The sequence below is a fragment of the Desmodus rotundus genome, chromosome 4, assembly GCF_022682495.2.
Source record: "Desmodus rotundus isolate HL8 chromosome 4, HLdesRot8A.1, whole genome shotgun sequence".
Taxonomy (NCBI): Eukaryota; Metazoa; Chordata; class Mammalia; order Chiroptera; family Phyllostomidae; genus Desmodus; species Desmodus rotundus.
In genome coordinates, this window is record NC_071390.1 from 125,533,157 (window position 1) to 125,555,386 (window position 22,230).

At 36.6% G+C, this 22,230-nt stretch overlaps 1 protein-coding gene across 9 annotated transcripts in view; it reads left to right on the forward strand.

Moving 5' to 3' along the window:
* The window catches only part of YTHDC1 (YTH N6-methyladenosine RNA binding protein C1), a 116,437-nt gene that overhangs the window by 77,561 nt on the left and 16,646 nt on the right, over window positions 1–22,230 (forward strand). For 3 of the 9 annotated variants that reach the window (XM_053922201.2, XM_053922202.2, XM_024579705.4), the window contains 7 exons: window positions 13,798–13,899; window positions 14,252–14,580; window positions 14,703–15,126; window positions 19,316–19,405; window positions 19,855–19,908; window positions 20,482–20,576; window positions 22,083–22,191. In XM_053922201.2, the coding sequence (XP_053778176.1) occupies window positions 13,798–13,899; window positions 14,252–14,580; window positions 14,703–15,126; window positions 19,316–19,405; window positions 19,855–19,908; window positions 20,482–20,576; window positions 22,083–22,191 (1,203 nt within the window). Of the gene's footprint in view, window positions 1–3,750; window positions 4,138–11,992; window positions 12,038–13,797; window positions 13,900–14,251; window positions 14,581–14,702; window positions 15,127–19,315; window positions 19,406–19,854; window positions 19,909–20,481; window positions 20,577–22,082; window positions 22,192–22,230 lie in introns of those variants that run through there. The other 6 variants (XM_053922207.2, XM_053922208.2, XM_053922204.2 and 3 more) reach the window with 4 other exon arrangements.

Sequence of the window (22,230 nt, forward strand, 5' to 3'; positions counted from 1 at the left end):
CCAAAGACGTGGCCTGTCCCTCAAATATTATCTCAGGCACTTACTTGCCCTCTAATTCATGGTCTGGGCTCCAGCTCATTGGTGTTCTCCTTAGTTCCTTGATCATACCAAGATCTCTTTCTCCCTCAGAGCCTTTATATATACTGTTCTCTGCCTGATTCACTCTTACCTCCACCTTTTTCTTGATATCAGTCTCAACCTCACCTCCTCAAGGTGAGGGTTTTTTTACATTGAAAGCACTCCCTCCTCCCTGCCTTGTCCTCGTCTCTTTCATACAATTCATCAGGATTTTTAATTTGTTTATTTATGCCTTGTCATCCTAACTAGAGAGAACTCAAATCTTACTGTATATATATGACCCCCAAGTGCCTATAACAATATTTGGGATTTGGGACCAAATAGGAATTTGATAAATATTAGTTGACTGAATTAAAAATGAATACAACATTATAGAACAATTTTATTGATTCTGCCTCCTTACTTAATCATTGAATAGCAACCTGAATTGAACCCCCCTTTTGTACCGTAAAAAACGATCCTGCTCATCACCTTTGTCCTGTCTCCCCTTCACCTAAACTAATAGTCTTTTAGTTCTCAATTAGGCTTTATTTTTCCCTTTCCATAAAGCTTTCCTTGACTCTTACTGCATTCTGTCCCCTCCCCAGTCTGAGTGACATTGTTACAGAGCAAGGGGTGGGGGTGGTTCACGATAAATTATTACAGAAAGGATTCCCCCTTTCTGTCTCTGGAGGTTCCTTCCCCCCATGCCCACCTGCTAGGTTCGAAATGCCCGCCGCCAGAGGAAAGACGTCTCTCAATGCCAGAGACTGGTGAAAAGGAAAGGAATTGTTTATTTAAAAGTTACACAAACTTAGAGTAATGACTTAATGTCTTCAATAAGATACTAAAGTCCTCTAGAATGCCCACAGATGCACAGTCCTTCCCTCTCCCTGTGCCCAGTCCGGGGTACCGTGTCTCAGGAAAAGAAGTAGAAGTCCGTGATTCAGGCTCCCGGCACCATCAGCTGTGTGGCCGCTGCGATCTCCAGTTAATCCAAAGCCATGTGGCACCTTCTCATGGCCCAGCAGCAAGAGTCCTTCCTCCCCTTTTTCTATGGCTGCAAAGTCTCTCCTGCTGCCTAAGCCGCGTGGCAAAAAGAAGCACTCCAAAACCACATGGTCCTCTCTACTCTCCTTCAGAACCGTGTGGTCCTTTTCCCCATTTCAGAACCGCGTGGTCCTCTTCCTTTCCCCTCAGAACCTCGTGGTTCTCCTATTCACTCCAGAACCGTGTGGCCCCCTATTTTCTTCGGAGCCGCATGGTCTACTCTTTTCTCCCCCAAAACCTTGTGGTCCTCCCCCTTCTATGGCTGCCGCACCTAGGTTTAAATCCCAGCACCCATCTTCCTTTGCAGCCCCATTTCCGACTCCTCCTACAGTCAGCTACACCTGCCAGCATCCCCGTATTCTTCCAGCTTTACTGGACTGCCATAGTAAGTCTGGGCAGATGTGGCCCCATGGCATGGAGCCAATCATCTCCACGCTCTCACGCAGGCCCTGTAACCAGGGGGAGTTGCTTCCCAGTCCCATCTTGGGTGGAAGTCACTCCCACCTCCCTGGCTCAAAGCAGGGCCACAGCTACTTAACACATCCATGAAACCAGTTAAAGGTTATAGATATGTTAAATGACCATGCCAGGGGTTAGCTGCAAAGCTCTTGCTACCCAAAACAGCTCTGAATGGCCCTGTCCCATGTGTCCCATCCCCCCCTGGCTCAGGCCTGTGGGGGTGAGGACATCCTATATACATTTTTCTAATATTTCCTGGACACCCCAAGTCCTGGACCCCATCACAAATCCCTTCTTGGGGCCCTCCTCTTGGCTGCACCCTGCTTCAACATGCGCCTGAGGGTTCCAATAACTTCCTGAGCTTACTCTGTGAGGCAGTGTGTATTGTCTAGTGGGCAGGCTGGGTGGAGCCGAATGACCTTCATTTGAACCACGTTACTTACACTTCTGACCTTTAGTGCTTAATTTCCCTTTATGTAAAATAGAGCTAGTAATATAATTTAATTACTTTTCTGGATGACCAAATAATATTGTTGTGTATGTCAAATGCACACAATAAGAATATGCGGTTTTTAGCTAATCTTACATAGTAATTTCCTGTTAACTTATCTCTTCTCTTTATTATACTAAAAATTTCTTAAAGGCAGAAGTAGTATTCTATTAACCCCAGATTCAAAAGTATCCCATACGTAGTTGGGTTTCATATTGAGTTGGCTAAAAAGTTCATTTGGTTTTATTCATAAGATGGCTCCACTAGTGCTTAGTTGTCTTTAATTCCATTAGAAATATTTGTTGTATTGCGACAGCTGTCCTACAGTGTTCATTTTTAAAAAAACATTAAAATTGGTGAATTTTTGTGTAGCTATTTTAACATAGAAGATGGAAGTAAATATGCAACATTTTCAGCATGTTACGCTTTATTACTTCAAGGAAGGTAAAAACGCAACTGAAAGTCAAAAAAACAAGGTTTGTGCACTGTATGGAGGTGCTTTTCTGATTGGTCATGTCAAGAGTGGTTGGCGAAGTTTCACGCTGGAGATGGGTTGCTTAGACAATGCTCACTGTCAGGTAGACCACTTGAGGTTGCTAGTGATTAAATGTAGACTTAATTGAGTACAATCCACATTACACCACAAAGGAGATAGCCGACACACTTAAAATATCCAAATCAATAAAGCTATTGGTGAAAATGAGAAACATGTCTTTTATTTTATGGAAAAAAACATACGGAATTTTTGGCCAACCCAGTATGTTCTGAATTTTTTCCTTCTCTCTTTTTCCTGAAAACCCACCACATGGCTCCAAACAATTCTCCATTCTTGTTTTTGCACTCCTTGAAAATCTTCCCATGGCCTTCGGTTTGGTCTTAATTTATTACAAAGGCCATCAAGGAACAAGATACTGCAGACTCTGTCTTTCTCTGAATATACCATTTGTTGTTTCTTACATGTTACATTTTTCTCCTTCATATCTTCTTTCCTTTGTAAACACAGTTAGGGCGCAGTGTAACCAAGTTACATTTTCACTTCTTTGGACAATGAACTTAGAGGTTTCCTTGCATGTTTTAGCACATTATGTAGTTAAGAAACTTTTGGTCACTTACGACGTAGTTTCAATTTCTCACTAGTCTTCAATCAACTGTGTGCCCCAGAGCCTTGATAATTTTTTAAAATCAAATTTATTATGTGAACTAAAATGCAATATTAACACTCAGTATATTTCCTTTCCCCAATTAAAAACAAAACCAGTAGTTTTTTGTGCAAGTGAGCTGCCTGCACCCTGTGCTACCTTTGGTAAACCTGGGACACCAACTGAGAAACTATCCCTGGTATTCAGAGTAGAAAGCGGTGGCGGCAAAAGAGGGCCCTGCCCAGATTTGTTCTGAAGAAGTTGCCGATTTCCAGAATTGAAAATCGGGAGTCGTGGGGAGCAACAGGAAGTATCTTTGTCCCGCAGCTGGAAGGTCCGCCCGTCTGAGGCACTTAAGGTACTTGATCGCGGCAGACTGCGGACGTAACACCCGGGCGACGCGGCCGGCCGCAGACAGACTCACTCGAGGGGCCGCCCGGCTGCAGGGGCGGGGCGACTGGCCGACGTTAGGTCTCGTTCCCGGGCCCGTTTCGCTTCCCCACCCCTCTCCGCACTGTGACGTTGCCAGGGAGGAACGAAGCGTAAACAGCGCAAGGCATTTCGGGAGTGGAATTGTTTCATGCAGGAAGCAGGCTCCATTTTAGCACCGCCCGCTGTCGCCATCTGTTTCCCTTCCCTCCCACTAATCCCCCTCCCGTCCCTAAGCCCCAACGGGAAGACTGGGCCTAAGCCTCCGGAGGCTCGAGTGCGAGGAGGGAAGGGGAGAAGGGAGAAAGGGAAAAAACGAGGAGAAAAAGGGTGAGTCGTGAAAGGTGAGTGGTAGAGGCAAAAGTGCTTGAGCACGCAGCCCGGCGGACGGACTGACGGACGTTCCCGTGCTACTGCGGCCGCGGCTGCGGCCCACGCGCGAGTCGCGTCGAGGCGGCGGCGGCGGCGGAAACAGGAGAGGAGCAATGGCGGCCGACAGTCGGGAGGAGAAAGGTTAGTGCGGATAAAGGTGACGGGCGGAGGCGGGGCTCGGGAGTGGGTCCGTGGAGCGGTAGTTCTCCGTTGCAGGGTGGGGGTTGGGGAGTTAGGCTGCCCCGCGCGGAGCCGGGGCTCCCACCGAGACGTTTGCACACAGTGGGAGAGAACGGGCCTGCGCTTTCGTTCTGGATCTCCATGTGACCCAGTCCATCTGGCCTAGGGTTTTCCTTTGATCCTAATTTCCTCCTTCACTTTCCGTTTGGCTGTCCTGGGCGGGGCTAAGATAAGGCCTTTTCTGAGTTGCAAGCGCTTAGGTTTATTTCCTGGTAGGATTAGGCCTATATAATGCACAACAACCTTTTCTGTTACGCTGAATTTCGAAAACCCCTAATACCACGGTTAAAGATGTTAGTCTAGTAAGTGAGCATGTTTAAAAAGTCGTATAGGTAGGTGGATTATTAATCTCGAGAAATACTTGCAAGTAAATCCTCTTGGCTGTTCCTGTTAAATAGGCAAAGTGGTAAAAATCGCCAGTTTGCTTCCTGGAATTCTTATTTTGGAGAACAGGATGTTTGAAAGATAATTATGTGACTTAAACCGGACAAAAAATTTCTGGCCACTATTCTGATAAAAATATGTTGTGCTTTTCTCTCAGAGGGTACAACCAGGAATAAAGGCGTGTAATTTATAGAGAATTGGAGGGCTACAATTACAGTGAAATCTAGGAAGAACCGATGATGTGAGAATGGAATGCCGAGTCTTGGGAAATACCGACCCCTCAGGCCCTAGGATGTTAATGTAGATCCTGGATCAGTACAGGGTGCCTTAAGTTCTCTTCCAACCCTAACATTACCGCGATGGCTTTGGAAAGGTTATAATTGATCAAAATATGGAACACCTGTCCTGTATTTCACAGATCTGCCCTTCTGTGTGCCTAATTAGTTGGGGTGGGGATTTGTTAAATGGGCTCTAGAGTACAGTTGCATTGGGCCTGTGCTCTTTTTCTTCTCTGATTTTTCTTTTTCAGAGAGAGAGGAGTCATAAACTGCCCTAGGAAAGGGACAAGCTTGGGAAGTGGACTGGGCAGGAATATGTTTAAGATACTGCTCCTGTCGTAAAGCAGTTGAATGATAAGGATATAGTGGTTGAATGATAAGGATATAGTCGTTTAATTTTCCTTCCTTAAATGAATCATAAAAAAATCTCCATCCCTACTTTTTTGAGAAATCTGGGAGGAATGTGAATGTAGGATTGCATGGTGTTAGTAAAGGGAACTGCTTTTAATTGGTAGTAAAGTCACTTATTAGACCAAATGATTTTAATCAGTAATTCAGTCAACATTTGATTGTGTGGGAGTGGATAGCAGTTGTGGGTGAGATGAACCAAATGCAAAATGAGTAAAACTCAGTACTCAAAAATTCAGTCTATTGAAACATAGTTGCAAGTCAGTAATAGAGTAGATACAGTAATGTAGGTTGCAGAGGAAAAGTGGGTGATGTTGTAATATTTTTGTTTTAGAAATGGAGTTACTGATGAAAATGCAGTCCAAATACATAAATTTTGTAACTATAATAGGGAAGCAGTATGCCACCTATTAGGAGTACTTAGGATAAATTGTCCAACTTTTGAAAGGCCTCATGTTTGTGAAAGTTTTTATAAAACTTAATTTCCATAATGGTTTTTCCCATTTAAAAAAAAATTTTTTTTCTTGTTGCTATAGTAAATGGGATTTTAGTCCTAGTTTCTGTTCCTGATATTTCATTGTTGATGTACAAAAATGCCATCGACTTCTGAATATTGACTTTGTATTCTGCTGTTTTTGCCAAATTCACTTACTAGGTTGAGTAGTTTTTTGTTTTTTTTTTTAAGATTTTATTTATTTATTTTTAGAGAGAGAGGAAGGGAGGGAGAAAGTGAGGGAGAGAAACATCAATGTGTGGTCGCCTCTTACATGGCCCCCAACTGGGGACCTGGCTCGCCACCCAGGCATGTGCCCTGACTGGGAATCTAACCAGCAACCCTTTGGTTTGCAGCCCGCGCTCAATACACTGAGCCCCACCAGCCAGGGCTTAAAATTTTTGATATATGTGCTTTATAGTTTAGATTAAGATTGTCTGGCATTTATTAGGAAAGCTAGCAAATACAAACCTACTGGAATTGCTTATTTAGTTTGGAAATAGGAAGATTTCTAGAATAACCCATTTTGCAAATAAGGAAACTGAGGCCCGGGTGCCTTAATTCACTTGATCATTATCACCCAGCTAGATTAATAGCCAGAATTAGAATAAATACTTGCCCTTTTCTTCTCATACTCAAACAAGAAAATGTGGGAAGCTGAGTTCTTACTATCATCAGTTATATGAAACGTTGGGAAATTATGAAGATAAGTTTTACAAGAATCTTAGACATGTGACAAACCTCAGGTCCCTTCTAAATGCTTTCCTAACAGAACAGTTAAAAAAAATTTGGTCATAGAGTCCTTTGATTATTGGGTTTTTCATATCAGCTGTGTAATAAAGGGACATCAAGTTCTATAATGCTTCTGGAATAACCATACTTAGCAGCTAAAGCCTATATAAATTGGACAGATTGCCAGTTCCTTTGATTATTTGTCCAAAAAGTAGGTATGAAAGAAGTTGGAATGTTGATGGTGATAACTAAGGTTGAGTGCTGTTTTCTGTATGAGGCAGTACACATCTTTTATACTATAAACACCTTGTATAAATTCTATTTTTTAAAGTCCTTACAAGGTTTTCTCCAAAGAGCAGTTACAAAGGTTAATATGGATAATGAATTACCCCTTTCCTAAGTACTGGAAGCTCCATGAGGGGCCAGCAGGAGTATGACTTATTTCCCAGGTACCTGATATCCAGTAATTGTGTGTTGTAAATCATTACAGGTTGGAGTTCATTAATAACTGACTAGTTATGTGACATTTGCTATTGATGCCAAAGCCGAGAGTTTCAGAGTTTGAATTATATATGTACACACACTCATGCAGGCAAGTACATATAAATGTGTGTAGGCAGTTATGTGTGCACACACATATGTATATACATATTGTAGCCTTCCCTGTAGTAAATATATCCTTAGGATAAGATTGCCTTTCTCCGTCCACTTTAGTTAAGGCCCTATAAAGTACAGAGTAGTATTTGGTATTCTAATGTATTTGTTCTATGCATAATAAAAGTGGAATAAAAAATTAAAAGTGCTCTTCTTAGACATCAGTTGTATGCTTTTTTTTGGAAGGCAAGAAATGTGGATGGAATGGGAAATCCAAATCTCTACACTTCATTTAGAGGATTGACAGTTTCACTTCATTTAGAGGATTGACAGTTTTGAATGACAAAAAAAGAAACTAAGATTGATGTAAAATCTAACAGAAAAGGAGGTTCTAGGAAATCCATTGCCATACCCCAGTAAAACTGTGTTTAAGTAAAACAATGTGTAATGTGCTCTGGTGCCCTGTTTGGAAAACAAAATGTGTAGTATATTTACCTGAGAGTTTTCTTTATTTAAATACTCTACGTCTTAGTCTTGTTGCTGGACCCTGAAATAAATAGTACTTTGTGTCTCTTGACCTAGAAGCTTCTGGGGTTTAGAAAAAAAAAGGACTGTGTCTCAGATAAAGGTTAATTTTCTACACTAATATCCCTGGAGTTTGTGGCCTTACTGGGCCAGGAATTGTAAGATTAAAGTGGAAAGAGTACTTACTACCTTTGGATTCAGAATTGTGAAATTTTAGTCATTTTAAATCTGGGGCTTCATTTTGTTGCATACATAATGTAACCGATAACTACTTTGAAAGCCAGTTAGATTTTTAAGTTCCCATGTTTATCTCAAACCAAAATGCCCCAATCAAGCGACAAAACACAAGCCTTTTTTACTGCTAATATCTTGTCAGTTTTTCAGCAGGCTCTAAAAACAATGATTATTTTTATTTCCTTATTTTTGCCTTACGTACCCTGAATCTATATACCTTTATGTAAAAACGCAGTTTGCTAACAGTTTGTGATAACAGATCTTGCTAGCTTACGTGAGCATTAAATGAAGTCCATATACATCATACATTGGGAAAGCAAAAGGTTCACAGATGATTACACTTCCACAGAGCACTCAAGCCAGCAGCAGCCTGTTTTGTTATATTTTTCATTGAGGCAACAGTTAACAGGCAGTTACAAATAGAAATCCGAATTTGGGAATTCTCTTGAAAATTTAGAAGATCTGACAACATGATGCTTTACATTCTATCATGGCAATTAATCCATGGGAGTTGAGTACAGTTGTCCCCTTTAGCATTTCTACTCTTTTACAAAGTACCGTATATCCTAAAATGGAGTTTGGTATCCCCTGTGCCTTAGGGTTTGTAGAACTGAACCTTCAATTGATTGGCAGTTATTTAACGTCAGTGTTATTTAGGAATTTCAGGTTTATATACATACTAGCGTCAGGCAGATAAAGTATTTGTTTAATACAGTAGGTGGTGGTGAGTATACATTAAAAAATAAAAGAGCAAGCACGGTCCAACTTCGGGTAATATTAGTAAATACACTGATTTACCAGGCATAGTCCCAAATTTTCTCGTGCCAGACCTTCACATATGTTACCTTCTCTATGTCTTAAGAGAAGGCTATTAGGACTGCTCCAGCTGGCTGTTTTTAGGGGAGAATCTGGGCCCCTAATGATCAAATAGTTCTTTAAAAATGCAAGATTTGGATTTTCATGTTAAATCTTTAGTTGTCAAAATCAAGGCGTCCAAGAGCTAGATTTATCTAACAAGTCTATTAGTGTATAACTTTGGGTGGATTTGAATTTTAGCCATAAATGGAAATGTATTGTTTAATGCAGCATTTTGTGTTTCATTTGAGCTAATACAGTTCACAGACATGAAAAATATCATTTTGTTGTGACATCTTAAACACGATTTTTGAGGTTTTATAATGATATTTTAAAGTCTGTATAGTTCTTTATGTAGACTTACCCCCCCCCCCAAAAAAAAAACTTAGTGAGAAGTGCTTTATCCTAGAAATAAGTGCATTAGAGTTATTTTCAGAGTACATGAATTGTATGTTCCTAGAACTTTTCTTCACCTGGCATTTACTTTCCTTTGCTCATTTATCTTAATATTCTTAGGGTGGGTTGCTTTTGTCAAACAACTGTGAAGTAATTTAATATATACATATTTCTATACAGAATAATATTAAGTTTCAAAACAAAGAGAGTGATTTGGAACATATACTAAAGTAATTTAAAGTCACCATGAAGAGTTTGTGGACATTACTTTCTCAGTTAATTTTTCTTTTTTTTTCAAAAAGGATATGCCATTGATGATTGGTCTCTAATAGCAGTAGCTTCTGAAAATATTAAAATAATCTTTTCTTTGTTCATGACTAATTCATTCTAAATTGAAAAAATGAATTAAAATATACATTAAGTGTACATTTTCTAGCCAAGGAAAGAAGGGGTCAGAGGAAGCAGCTTAAGTTAGCTTTATAACTCAGTACTGTAAACCCTCACCTTATAATTTATAATTATATTTACCTTACCTTTATAATTAAAATCCTTAAGTTTAAACAAAACAAGGTAAATGGTAATTTTGAAAATTTCTACAGGATACCAAGTATTTGACACCTCTCCTAACAATAGGTGGAGTCTCAGGTCTGTCTCCTCTGTTTGAATTTGGGTAGACTTTTGGGATTGCCTCTGAATAAAATAGTGTAGTAATGTTGCTGAGCTTTTGCCTGGCCCATTATCTGTTGGGATCTGTACATCTTTAGAGCCCTAAATTACTAGGTAAGAGGTCTGCCTACCCTGAAGCTGCCGTGGTGGAGAGTGACCACAGAGAGAAATGCCCTAGAAGCCTCAGCTGTTTTTGAGTCTTCCCATCCTAGGTGCCAGCCAGAAATGTAAATGAGCAAGCCTTCAGATGATTCTAGTCCTGGACACCATCTAACTAACTGCAGCCATATGAGAGACCTACCTAGGTTGAGGTTCAGAACTATAAACAATAGTAAATGATTGTACTGTTCTAAAACACCAAGTTTTGCCCTGACTGGTGTGGCTCAGTTGGTTGGAGCATTGTCCCATGCACCAAAAATGTTGCGGGTTCAATTCCAGGTCAGGGCACGTGCCTGGGTTTCTGGTTCAGTCCCTGGTTAGGGAGTGTGTACATGAGGCAACCCATTGATGTTGCTCTCGCACATTGATGTTTCTCTTCCTTTCTCACACCTCCCTTCCTCTCTCTCTAAAAATAAATAAAATCTTTAAAGAAAAAAAACCACGTTTTGTGGTGGCATGTTATATACAGCAATAGATAATCAGAACATGTATACATTTGTCTTACTGAAAAAATTTTGTTTTGTATTTTGGGCTGAATTTTGTATCATGTCCTCTAGTCATTAACAAAAGGGTTGTGAACAGGCAAAGTTTATTAGAATCTGATAGTGTAATAGGAAAAGACTTACAGGTTGAAAAACTCGTCAGGATATTCAGATAATTGCCTTCCCTCCTTCCTTCCCCAAACACTGATATTTTTATTCTAAATGCCTCTTACCAGAGGTGAAGAAACTGGAGCTCAGACTGGAATTTTCCCAAGGCTATCTAGCTCTTAAATGGTAACCTGGATTTTTTTCGTCAAATTCAAATCTCTCCTTTCTGTCATATTTCAGTAAAAAAAGTAATTAGTTCCAGTGATGGAGGAAAATAACAGAAAATGTGGTAATTTGTATATCAGGACTGGCCAACTTTTTATAAAGGGCCAGGTAGTAAATAATAATTTAGGCTTTATGTGGGCCACATATGGTTTTGGTCATGTTTTTCTTTGCTTTTTTTTTTTTTTTTTTTTTTTTTTAAATACAACCTAAAAAATGCTGGAAGCTTTCTTTTCTTGTGGGTCAAAGACAAGCTATGTGCTTAACTTGTTCTGCATGTCTTAGTTTGCCAATACTGTAGTAAAACCACAGTTAGCTTATTGATATCTTGGATTATAATACAGATAAAAATGTGTGGACCATTAAATAAGGATGCTGGTTAATCTTAAAGTACATTTAAGATGCTATAATGTTGGTAATACAGAGCATTCTGATGCACTAACTTGAAATTACCTTTTTAAAAGGTAGTACACACTACCTTTTAATCATTTACATTATTTGTTGTTTCTTGTACTTTGTTTAAAGGTGTTCTTCATGTTCTCCATCTAATTTAACCCTAGATGTAGAAAGCCTGAACTATAGACTCATATCCATCTATTTCTACATAAGTAATTTTGTATATCTGCAGAGGAATGGATGAGAAAACATACTTACATGTTTCTTATGATATGAACATATGACACATGTGAAAGTTATAAAGTGTTTAAAAAAGTAAGCATTGGTTAGTGTTTGTCTTAAGAATTTATGGATGTTTTTTAAAACTAATCTCTGAATTTTACTTAATGGTTACTTGTTACAGCTTTTTAAAACAAAAATTCACTTTTTAATAATAGGGAAATTATGATTAGGCATGTCTGAAATTTAGGTTGATTTAAATGAAACTGCATAGTTCTTTAAATGTCTTATTTATAACACATAAAGCGTATGAATTCATGTGAAGGTCCACGCTTTTGAGTTGATATTTCTAATTAACTAATAATTTCATGAAAAGAAGTAACACTGTATTTACTTCCTTACTTTGTTATGATAGTTTTAAATTTTGTTTCTGTAAATGTATTCTGTCAAGATCTGTTGGGACCCATTTGTTTTTTTCCTGACTAGAGAGCTTTTACCCAAGAATTATTAAATATCTGTAAAACTTAGACTTTCTTCTATTATATTATGTTTTTATTTTATTTATAATACAAAGTCTAAAATTGATTTTGTTTGCCATCATTCAGATCTTGAGAGAATTTCCTCCTTAGTGAAAATACTGAATCCAGAAGGTGAGAGAAGCCTTTTTGGTTGGCATATTTTGATTTTAAATAACTCTTTAAAAAAATAAGTAAACAAAAATTTAAAAATCCACATAGTATATATTCTTCAGGAAAATGGTAAAGTACAGATAGACATTTTATCACCAAAGAAATCAATTGCTGTGCCATACATAATTTTTAGATGTTCTTAAATAGCAACTGTATCTAACTTCAAATGAACTTCATATGGTGGAGGGTGTTGTGTTACCTTTTCTGTATCCTACCTAACCTTGCTTTCCTTCTTATCACACCTATATTAATGGTTTTGTTTCTCTTCAGTCCCTGATTTCTGTTACCTTGGTGGAAATTTGAATCCCATCTAGCCTGCTTAGAGAACCCAGGTTAATAAGCCTCGCTATACTTTTGAGGGGCTTTTTGACTGGAACCATAAAAATAATTGTCCTATCTCATTAGTTTCATGACTTTATATTTCTCGTTGCTACATCTTAAATTTGAAAACCTATTTTTGATACTGGACTACTTAGTGTTGAAAACTTCTATTAGATTTAGTCCATTATTAAAAAATCAGGTGAAAGTGGTAAATAGTGCATGTATTGCTAAGACTCACTTTGTCCTATTGGACAGCGTGAGGGTGGGATTGGGGTGACAGACTGGATTTTAAGTTTTCATGGTCATTGAGCAGTATGTCAGTCACAGCAGTAGTTTCCTTGTCTGGGCAAGTACACTCTTCTAGTCCGTCCCAGTGGCTTCAGATGTTTTTGATTGTATTGCACATCAATAATTTTTTCTTTTCACTTTATTTTGACATTATTTCGAGCTGAATAGCCATGAGAATAGTACATATTCTTTACTTTTCAGCCATATTCCACAAATGTTAACATTTTACCACATTGACCTTTCTAATTCACATTTTCTTACATTTCTCTCTAGTGTATATTTGTGCATATATGCATGCAGACACCCTTTTTTCCTGAATTGTTCATTAGTCAATTGCAGACATGATGCTTCTTTGCACCTAATACTTAGATATGTATTTCCTAAAAAGGAAGACCAAGCTTTACTTAACTATAGTATATACTATCAAAATCAGGAAATTAGCATTGATATTTACTGTAATCTATATACCTTACTTAGAGTTTATTAGTTTTCCCAATTAATGTTTCAGATCAAGTGCTGTATTCACTCAGTCATGGTCACTTTAGTCTTCTTACATGACATTGACATTTTTGGATATTCCTTAATTTGGGTTTGGTTGATGTTTCCTTATGTATATGTTCAAATTTTGCATTTTTTCATAGGAATATCACAGAATTGTTGTTCTATTCTCAGTGCAGGAGGTCTGTGATGTTGATTTGACCCACTATTGATGATGGTAACTTTGATCATGCTGCAGTCTGCCAACTTTTCTCTTGGTAGTTAATAAGTATCTTGCAGGGAGTACACAATCTTTGGTAAATGTGTATGTATAAGTTATACACATGTGTTTCCATACTAATTTACTGTGCATATTTTAAGCAGTTACAAAATGTAGAAATTAAAGGATGTGAGATACACTTTGTGTGTCCTTGTAAATCCTTTCATACCCAATGGGGTGTATACTCCTGACTTTGTACATCAGGGCTCTGTATCACTGTCTTTACTTTGTATGATTGCATAGGAATTACTCTTTTGTCTTCATCCTGAAGTAAAAGTTTTTTGAGGGTTATGTTCTTATACTTCCATAGCCTTAATGATAATGATTTTACCTATTACAATTTTCTTGCTTTCAGATGGAGAACTTAATGTTCTAGATGATATTTTAACTGAAGTACCAGAACAGGACGATGAACTGTACAATCCAGAGAGTGAACAAGATAAAAACGAGAAAAAGGGTAAGATTTCTGTTATTTTTGTTAAAATAACTGTATATAGAGATTCAATTTTTGTACTTGTTTCTTGAGACATTAATACCAAAAGCACAATCATAAACAGTGGTACCTAATTCCACATGAGTAAGAGTAACTTGGATTTTTTTCCAAATGTGTGAAACATCTCAGATGAGTTTATTCCAAGGTTTGAAAGGCGTATTTTCTTTATGATTAACTTCTGAATAAAGTTATTTCAGAAGATATTTTAAATGAATGAGGTTTTCCCCCTCTCTGACATACAGTATCTGTTAATCTTTGGTGAAATAAATGGAATACCCAAACACTTTTATATGTTATTTTAAATTGTGTTTTTAAGGATCAAAAAGAAAAAGTGACCGAATGGAATCTACTGACATCAAACGACAAAAGCCCTCTGTTCATTCAAGACAGTTGATTTCTAAGCCACTGAGCTCATCAGTTAGCAATAACAAAAGAATGGTTAGTACAAAGGGAAAGTCAGTCACAGAATATAAAAATGAGGAATATCAAAGATCTGAAAGAAACAAGCGTCTAGAAGCTGATCGGAAGATTCGTTTATCAAGCAGTGCCTCCAGAGAACCTTACAAGAGTCAAGCAGAAAAAACTTGTCTCCGTAAAAGGGATCCTGAAAGGAGGGCCAAATCTCCTACACCAGATGGTGCCGAGGTAGTAAATATTATTGCAGCTATAAAACAGAAAGCAATTTTTTTCTGAGGCTTTAGAACTATTTATTCACTCTGACCTTGTCTCTTATATGACTGCTGATTACCTTTTTCTTTAAACATCAGAGAATTGGGCTTGAAGTGGATAGACGTGCAAGCAGATCCAGCCAGTCTTCTAAGGAAGAGGTGAACTCTGAAGAATATGGTTCTGACCATGAGACTGGCAGCAGTGCTTCTTCTGATGAGCAAGGCAACAATACTGAGAATGAGGAGGAAGGAGTGGAAGATGTGGAGGAAGACGAAGAGGTAGAAGAAGATGCAGAGGAGGATGAAGAGGTAGATGAAGACGGAGAGGAGGAGGAGGAGGAAGAAGAAGAGGAGGAGGAGGAAGAAGAAGAGGAGGAAGAGGAAGAATATGAACAGGATGAGAGAGATCAGAAGGAAGAGGGAAATGATTATGACACTCGAAGTGAGGCTAGCGACTCTGATTCTGAATCCGTTTCCTTCACAGATGGGTCTGTCAGATCTGGTTCAGGCACGGATGGATCAGGTACTATTTACATGCAAAAGTTTGTCCTTAAAAACAAAAACAAAAAACTTGACCAGTTTGGTTTTATTCTTGAACATGTTTAAATTACAAAATTTTCGAGGAGCTAGAAGAGGTCAGTAAGACTGCCTTGTGATTTTTTTAATAGTTAATTATAAGTTTTGAGTATTGTAAAAACATTTGAATAAGATTTACATACCTTTGTAAAGGCATTTACCTGCTTAAATATATTATAAATGAACATAAGTTTGTTTTTCTATAAGAAAATGTGTTTCAGGTCTTAATGTTACGAATTCTTAGATTTTTATATTAGCAACAGCTTTTTTAGCACTGATGTGCTTGAACTGTATGGCACCTGTGCACTAGGTATTACAATATATCCATGTTAAATGCCTCTAAATTTTCGTCATGTGGCAATAGAAATTGAAACAACTCCTTTTCATTTGGGAGCACAAACTTTTCTTTCAGTTCTCCATCTGTGTGTTGACTGACTGGTGCAGGGTCTCCAGAGGGCTGGGTGTAATGGTAGAAAATGTAAAACAGGAGTGTATAAAAGTCTTGTGGAGAGATTGGGTAAGAGCCATCTTTGGTCGTTCCTTTATTACTACATGTCCCACCACTTTATTTGATCCATGAGATGTAAATGTAGGCATGTTAGGTGGTTGCAGTCACTAGGTTGAGGGAGCCCCTTTTAGCGGAGAAATTCAGAGGGTACAGCAAGGAGAGGTCAGGGTACTTAAAGATCTTTGCCCGCTATGTAATGACTATACTCTCAACAGCCGTCTTATGTAAAGATGTAGCCAGATCTGCTACTTAAGCAAAATGTACTAAATAATTGGAATACAAGAAAAATACTAATCTTTTGATATATAGGATAGTTACATATTCATTATTACAGAATTTTAACATTTTAGTGATACATTGTTAGTAAATCATATTGTTAGAGTGTAGATTATAGAGCAAATGGCCGTCTACTGTCTAGTGATTGACAACTGAAGTGCTTTCAACCTTTTGCTTTCTAGAATGTTAAGTTCGGGAGTTTTGAAAACTGATACGGTATATCTTTTATAGTTTATAATGATAGAGAACAATTGCATTGGCAATATCAGTGAATGTTCATTTATTGGGGAAAATGTGTATAACAAACAACCATGGGGTTAGAAATATTTTGCGACATGAGTCTTCTTTTTGGTATCCATGGTAGAAACTGTTTCTTAGACTTTAATGTTTGTCTTGTTGACCTCATACAAAAGGGACTTATTTAAATGGGTAGGACCTGGAATCTGCATTTTTAAGAAGTTTTGAGATGATGCTGATACTGTAGCAAGGTACTTAATAATACTTTGTATTTTTGTAGATCAGGTATTTCACATGAATGGTATCCAGTTTTATAAAACCTTGATATCAAAACTGTTAATAGAAGATACATATTAGTTTAAAAGATATACCTGGAACTGTTTTATTTTCCTTAACAAAGGGAATTTTACAGGTTTTCATTTAAAGATCCCATATGTGGAGGGTGTCTTAGAGACTACTTAGTATGTACTTAGTATTTTTGTCATGGAGTAGCTTGTGATAATGGGTAAAAGAAATAATGAGGTGGATTTGGGGTCCTTGATTGGGAGATGAAAACTTTTAAATACAAGGGATTAACAGTTTGGTTTCTGTGGCATAATTTCTTTAGATTTCAGTTTATTTTACCTTATTTTTTTCTCAGTATTTTCAGTTACTTTCTTACAAAAGTGACACACTTTAAAGGTTTGTCAGATGATTTTCATTGTTTTTTTGACTTGAGGATAATAGGTGGGAGAGGAGATCATAAACTTAAGAGCAGTGGAGTTAATGCAAAAAAGATGAAAAATTATTGCAGATTTCTCATGGTGATGGTGGATTTAACATTACATAAAAACAGTTGCATAGGATCGCATTTGTGCTTTTATATTTTTTTTCTGCGTTATCTTTGTGAGAGATCCTTTTAGTATGTTGAACCATAGGTTTTTAAAAAATTAAATTTATCGAGCCCTGGCTGGTGTGACCCAGTGGATTTGAGTGCTGGCCTGCAGACCAAAAGGTTGCCAGTTGGATTCCTGGTCAGGGCACATGACAGTGTTGCAGGCCAAGTCACCAATGGGGGCATCAGAGAGGCAACCAATCTATATATCTCTCCCTCTCTTCCTCCCTTCCCCTCTCTCTAAAAATAAATCAATACAATCTTTTTAAAAATTAAATTTATTAACATTGGTTAATAACATTGTAGATATTTCAGATATATAAGTTTGTAATACAGCATCTGTATACTCACCATCCAAAGATTAGTCTCCTCTGTCATCATATACTTGGCCCTCAAAATACTGTTTTTAAATAGCAGAGAGAGATGTATCATCTGCAGTGATCAATTTGTAGTAGACTCCTAAATATTTGAGGAAAAAATTAAACATGCTAGGATATTTGAAATAAAAATTTTAACAGGGTTTTAATTTTTTAAATCTCTTTCATGTGGATATGGTATTTGATTCAATGAATCGGGTACATACTGTGTGCCAGGCACTATATAGGAAGGTTCAGTCAGTGAACAAAACAAATGATTTCAGAAACAGATTTGGATTTTGACACAACCCCTGGTGTCTAATCTATTTGAGTGAGATTTTCAGTATTTTATACTAAAAGTTTCAATCAGTTAGGTATCATCATTCAAAGCTAGCAAGCCTGGAAATAAATGCTTTTCCCAAAATATCACTGGTTATTTGAAATAATCATTTTGACCACAAGGTTGCTAGCTTTAAATGGTCTTAGCTTTGTAATTGTTCAATTATGTGCTGCTTTGCTGTGCCTTTCAGCTCCAAGTTAGGAAAACTAGTGTCATTTACAAGTTTCTTGTTACATCTATTTGGAGAAGCAGTTACTAGTCAGTTACAAAGGAGAAGATGCATCAACTAAAGACAAGGAACTTAGGATGTCCTTGGAGTTTTCCATCTTAGACCTAGAATTCCCTTTCAAGAATAGTAGTAAAATAACTTTTTCATTAGCTCATTAAGAATAGAACTCAGGGTTTGTACTTCAAGTTACAGGTCGTGCATTTGAAACTAGATTCCACTACCCAGAAACTGCAGGACACTCGCCAAGTTGTCTTAACCACCCCTCTAAATAGAGGTTCTTTTTCTGTAAATGAGAATAATGGCATTATGTATCTTGTGAGCTTGTTGGGAGGATTAAGGGAGGTAATTTATTTAAAGCTTTTAAAATAGTTAACTCTGCAGAGTCATTATATAATAGGAAATTGTATGCAAAATCATTGATGAGTATGTTTCAGCTTTGTTTTTTTATATATATAAAAATGCCATTTTCTCCCTTCATATCCATTTTTATTTCCTAGCTGAGAAAAGTAAAGGAGCTTATAATGATATAATTAAAATATCAATAAATAGAGACAGGAGAACCTTGTTCCATCTTAGGTCCTCATTTACTTGCATATAAAGTTCCAAATTAAGCTTGAAATAGTTTCTATGTGACAGGTAATGCAAACCTTTCTGCTTACTGAAGACACCCATCTCTCATAGAAATACATAGAAAATCATTAAGATTTTAGGGATAAATTTTAGATTGAATTTGATAGGAGCAGTAACCTAGGAAGGAAATGATCAAGAGGAGTGGAAGACACCAAAATAAGCAATGGCCACCAGAAGGGAGTCTTTAATTTACTAATTTTTTTATTTTTTTAAATCGAATAGCTTTGGGTCTGGAGTTCATTAGACATCTAAGAATGAGTTGGAACTGTGATGAAGACTCATGGTATACTTTTAAAAAAAGAGGACCTAGAACAGTGGAACCTGATACATAGAGGGGAATACAGTAAATTTTATTGAAGGGAAAGTTGGGTTTTCTTTGCAGATTTTTCCGACCTCTTGGGAAACTTTATTCAAGACACCTTTATATATAGTATAAAGAACTCACAATTATGGGCATGTGTTTTTATTTGATTGGAAATGGTGGGGGAAACAACAAAATGTCCTTAGTTTTTGAGTACTGTCTGAAATGGAATACCTCATTCTGAGGTAATGGAGTAGGCAGGGAAGAGATTAGCAATGATTAATATGTAGGTATTATGCAAAAAACAGGATACATAATGTTACATTCTTGTTACCTGTACCTGAGTGTTATAATGTTTTTTAAAATCTTGCTTAATTATTTTTAGATGAGAAAAAGAAGGAAAGAAAGAGAGCTAGAGGTATTTCTCCAATTGTTTTTGATAGAAGTGGAAGCTCTGCATCAGAGTCATATGCAGGTATTATCATTTACCTTTATCTGCAATCGTATGCGACTGATTTCTAATGTAATCTGCTGTAGAAAGTGTGTGGAGGCTGTAATTTAGTATGAACTTGTTGATGGCATGTTCAGTGTAATAATTCTAGAGAAAACTAAGCTTTTTCTTATTATTTCAATCCTGTTCTGTTACTGCTTAAGTGGAATTTCACTTTTTTTTTTCTTGGAAGATGATGATTCAGTGACTAGTTTTCTGAGTGGGAAACTGTTCAAATATACATATCTTTTAAAAATCCAAACAACCCAAAAAGCAAAACACTCGTACACATTGAGAAGTATTTTTTTGTGTGTGTGGGTGCGCCAGGAAGAATAATTTGTCTTGAATGAGAACTTTATGTGACAAGACTGTAGAAATTTTGTCTTATCTCTATTAAAGCTCAATCTGAACAAATGTACTTTGGCTAAATACAGGTTCAGAAAAGAAGCATGAGAAATTATCATCTTCCGTTCGTGCTGTCCGAAAAGGTATCATTTAAATTTGAAATTGTTTTCATTGCATGCTGCATAAAGTCATTGTTTTGCCTTATTGGTTTTCCATTAATAGTTGGTTTTAATGTAGTAATGTTCTGATATATTAATGGAAAAATAATGTGGTCTTACATAGGTCTCCATGTTCACTTAGTGCGTGTCTTTTAGAGCACTAGCAAACATCTCAGGGTGTGTTAGAGTTTTGGGGCACCATGGATGCTATATATATATATATATATATATATATATATTTTTTTTTTAATAGCATAATAGTCTGTTTTCGATCTTTAAAAGAATAATTTGGTGAAAGAAATTGTAAAATTTGTAGCCATTGTCATACTTAAGTATGGATCTGATATATCGGAACATCACTGGATTAGGTTTACTTCTTGCAAAATGCTGATTTTTTTCTTAGCTTTGCTTTATTATGTCTTGTGGCTTAGCTTTACAGGTTGGATGGGTGATTATGAACTTTAAAAGCTGGGTTGTGGAGGGCTATTTTTAGTACAGCTTACACCCCTTTGTGTCATAATGACCTCTCTTTAATCAATTTGGATTTCTTTTTTTCAGATCAAACGAGTAAACTCAAATATGTCCTACAAGATGCAAGATTTTTTCTCATAAAGAGTAACAACCATGAGAATGTGTCTCTTGCCAAAGCTAAGGTATTAGTGTCAGTTCTGTTGACATTATCCTAATTTTGAAAATTTTAATGGGAAGGTCAAACTGATTAGCATAACATACACTGTCATTTTTCATAAAAGCTTTAAAGATCCAGAGCCCAGTTGCCACATAGGGTCTGTTTTCTGCTTGGTTAGGCAACCTTATAGTAATGTGGGTTTTCTTTTAAATCTTTTTAAGATGATTTTTGAAGTCACATGTTCAATACTGAAGAATATATATGTATATGCATTATACTTTGTACTATAAAAGATGTATTTCTGTTGATTTCTGTGTTTCTATATTCGATTGCTAATTGCGCTAATATTTTTTTAAAGTTTTATTAATTAACCAGTTTTTGCCTTATATTGATGCTTGTTTTATACTTCGAGATCTTCTTCAATTCATTTCTTTATGGAGAGAGTTTTATTTTTAAAAGTAAGGTCACTTGGATTTAGAAGAAAAGGAAAGAATTAGCTTAAAGTCCAACTACAGACTTCACAAAAAGGCTATGCCCAGTTGCTGTAGAATGTTGTAAGACAATAATTTTTGTGTTTTTGCTACAAAAATACATGTTTATTACACCAGCTATTATATCTTTCTGCTCTTGGTTTAAAATGAATAATTACAGTTTCTGCTAATTTTTAGAAAATGAAGAACTAAAGTTATTTTTTCTAATTGTATTTCTATCAACATTAATATTCTTTATTTGTTGAGGATTACCCCATCAAAATTTACATATGGAAGGAATAATGTACCAAATAGCTGTCTAGTAGAGGTTTATTCCTTTCAGCTGGAGTGGATTTATGCAGAAGTAATTAAGCACTTACTGTGAATGAGCTCTAGTTTGTGTGAGCAGGTAAAACTGAGTGAGAGTTTTTGCTTTACCTTCCCATTCTGTCTGTCTCTCTCAGTTATTCATGAACAAAGAATTGCTTGAAATTCTTTGGAAATTAACTATGTTCTGGTTCTGTGTAAAGAACACAGGCCTCTTCAGTGAAACTATTGATACATAAAAATTTGAACTTAAGTGGAAAAACTGGGAAATGCTAGAAATTTGATATATTCTTCACTTACAGATTTATTTATATAATAACTTAAAATTATTCTGTTAGTCACAGTTTTTTAAGACAGAAAATGTATGTGTTGTGATTCACCTTCAAACAACATGTTTTTACCACAGTAAATGGCTATGACTTTAAAATATTTGTGATTGTTTTTATTATATAGAATTCTAGCCCATAAGATTTGAATCCCACCTCCCTCCCCAAACATGTGTTTAGTTGTTTTAATAATTTTGTTAAGGTTGGTGATTTTCTCCATATTTTTCCTGAGTTTTTGAAAAATTATTACATTATTTTGATAGCTGATAAGTAAGACCTCTTATCTTCATTATAACTTACTTGAATTGAAAATAGAACAGTATCAGTAGATTTAGTCTTTTGCAAATATAATTGGAAACATGAAAGACATTGATTACAGTTTGTATAATCTTTGCATTATTTGTATAGGGTGTATGGTCCACACTGCCAGTAAATGAGAAAAAATTAAATGCTGCATTCAGATCTGCAAGGAGTGTTATCTTAATATTTTCTGTCAGAGAGAGTGGAAAATTTCAAGGTAAGAATAAAAATAATTGGGATATATGAAAGCACTGAT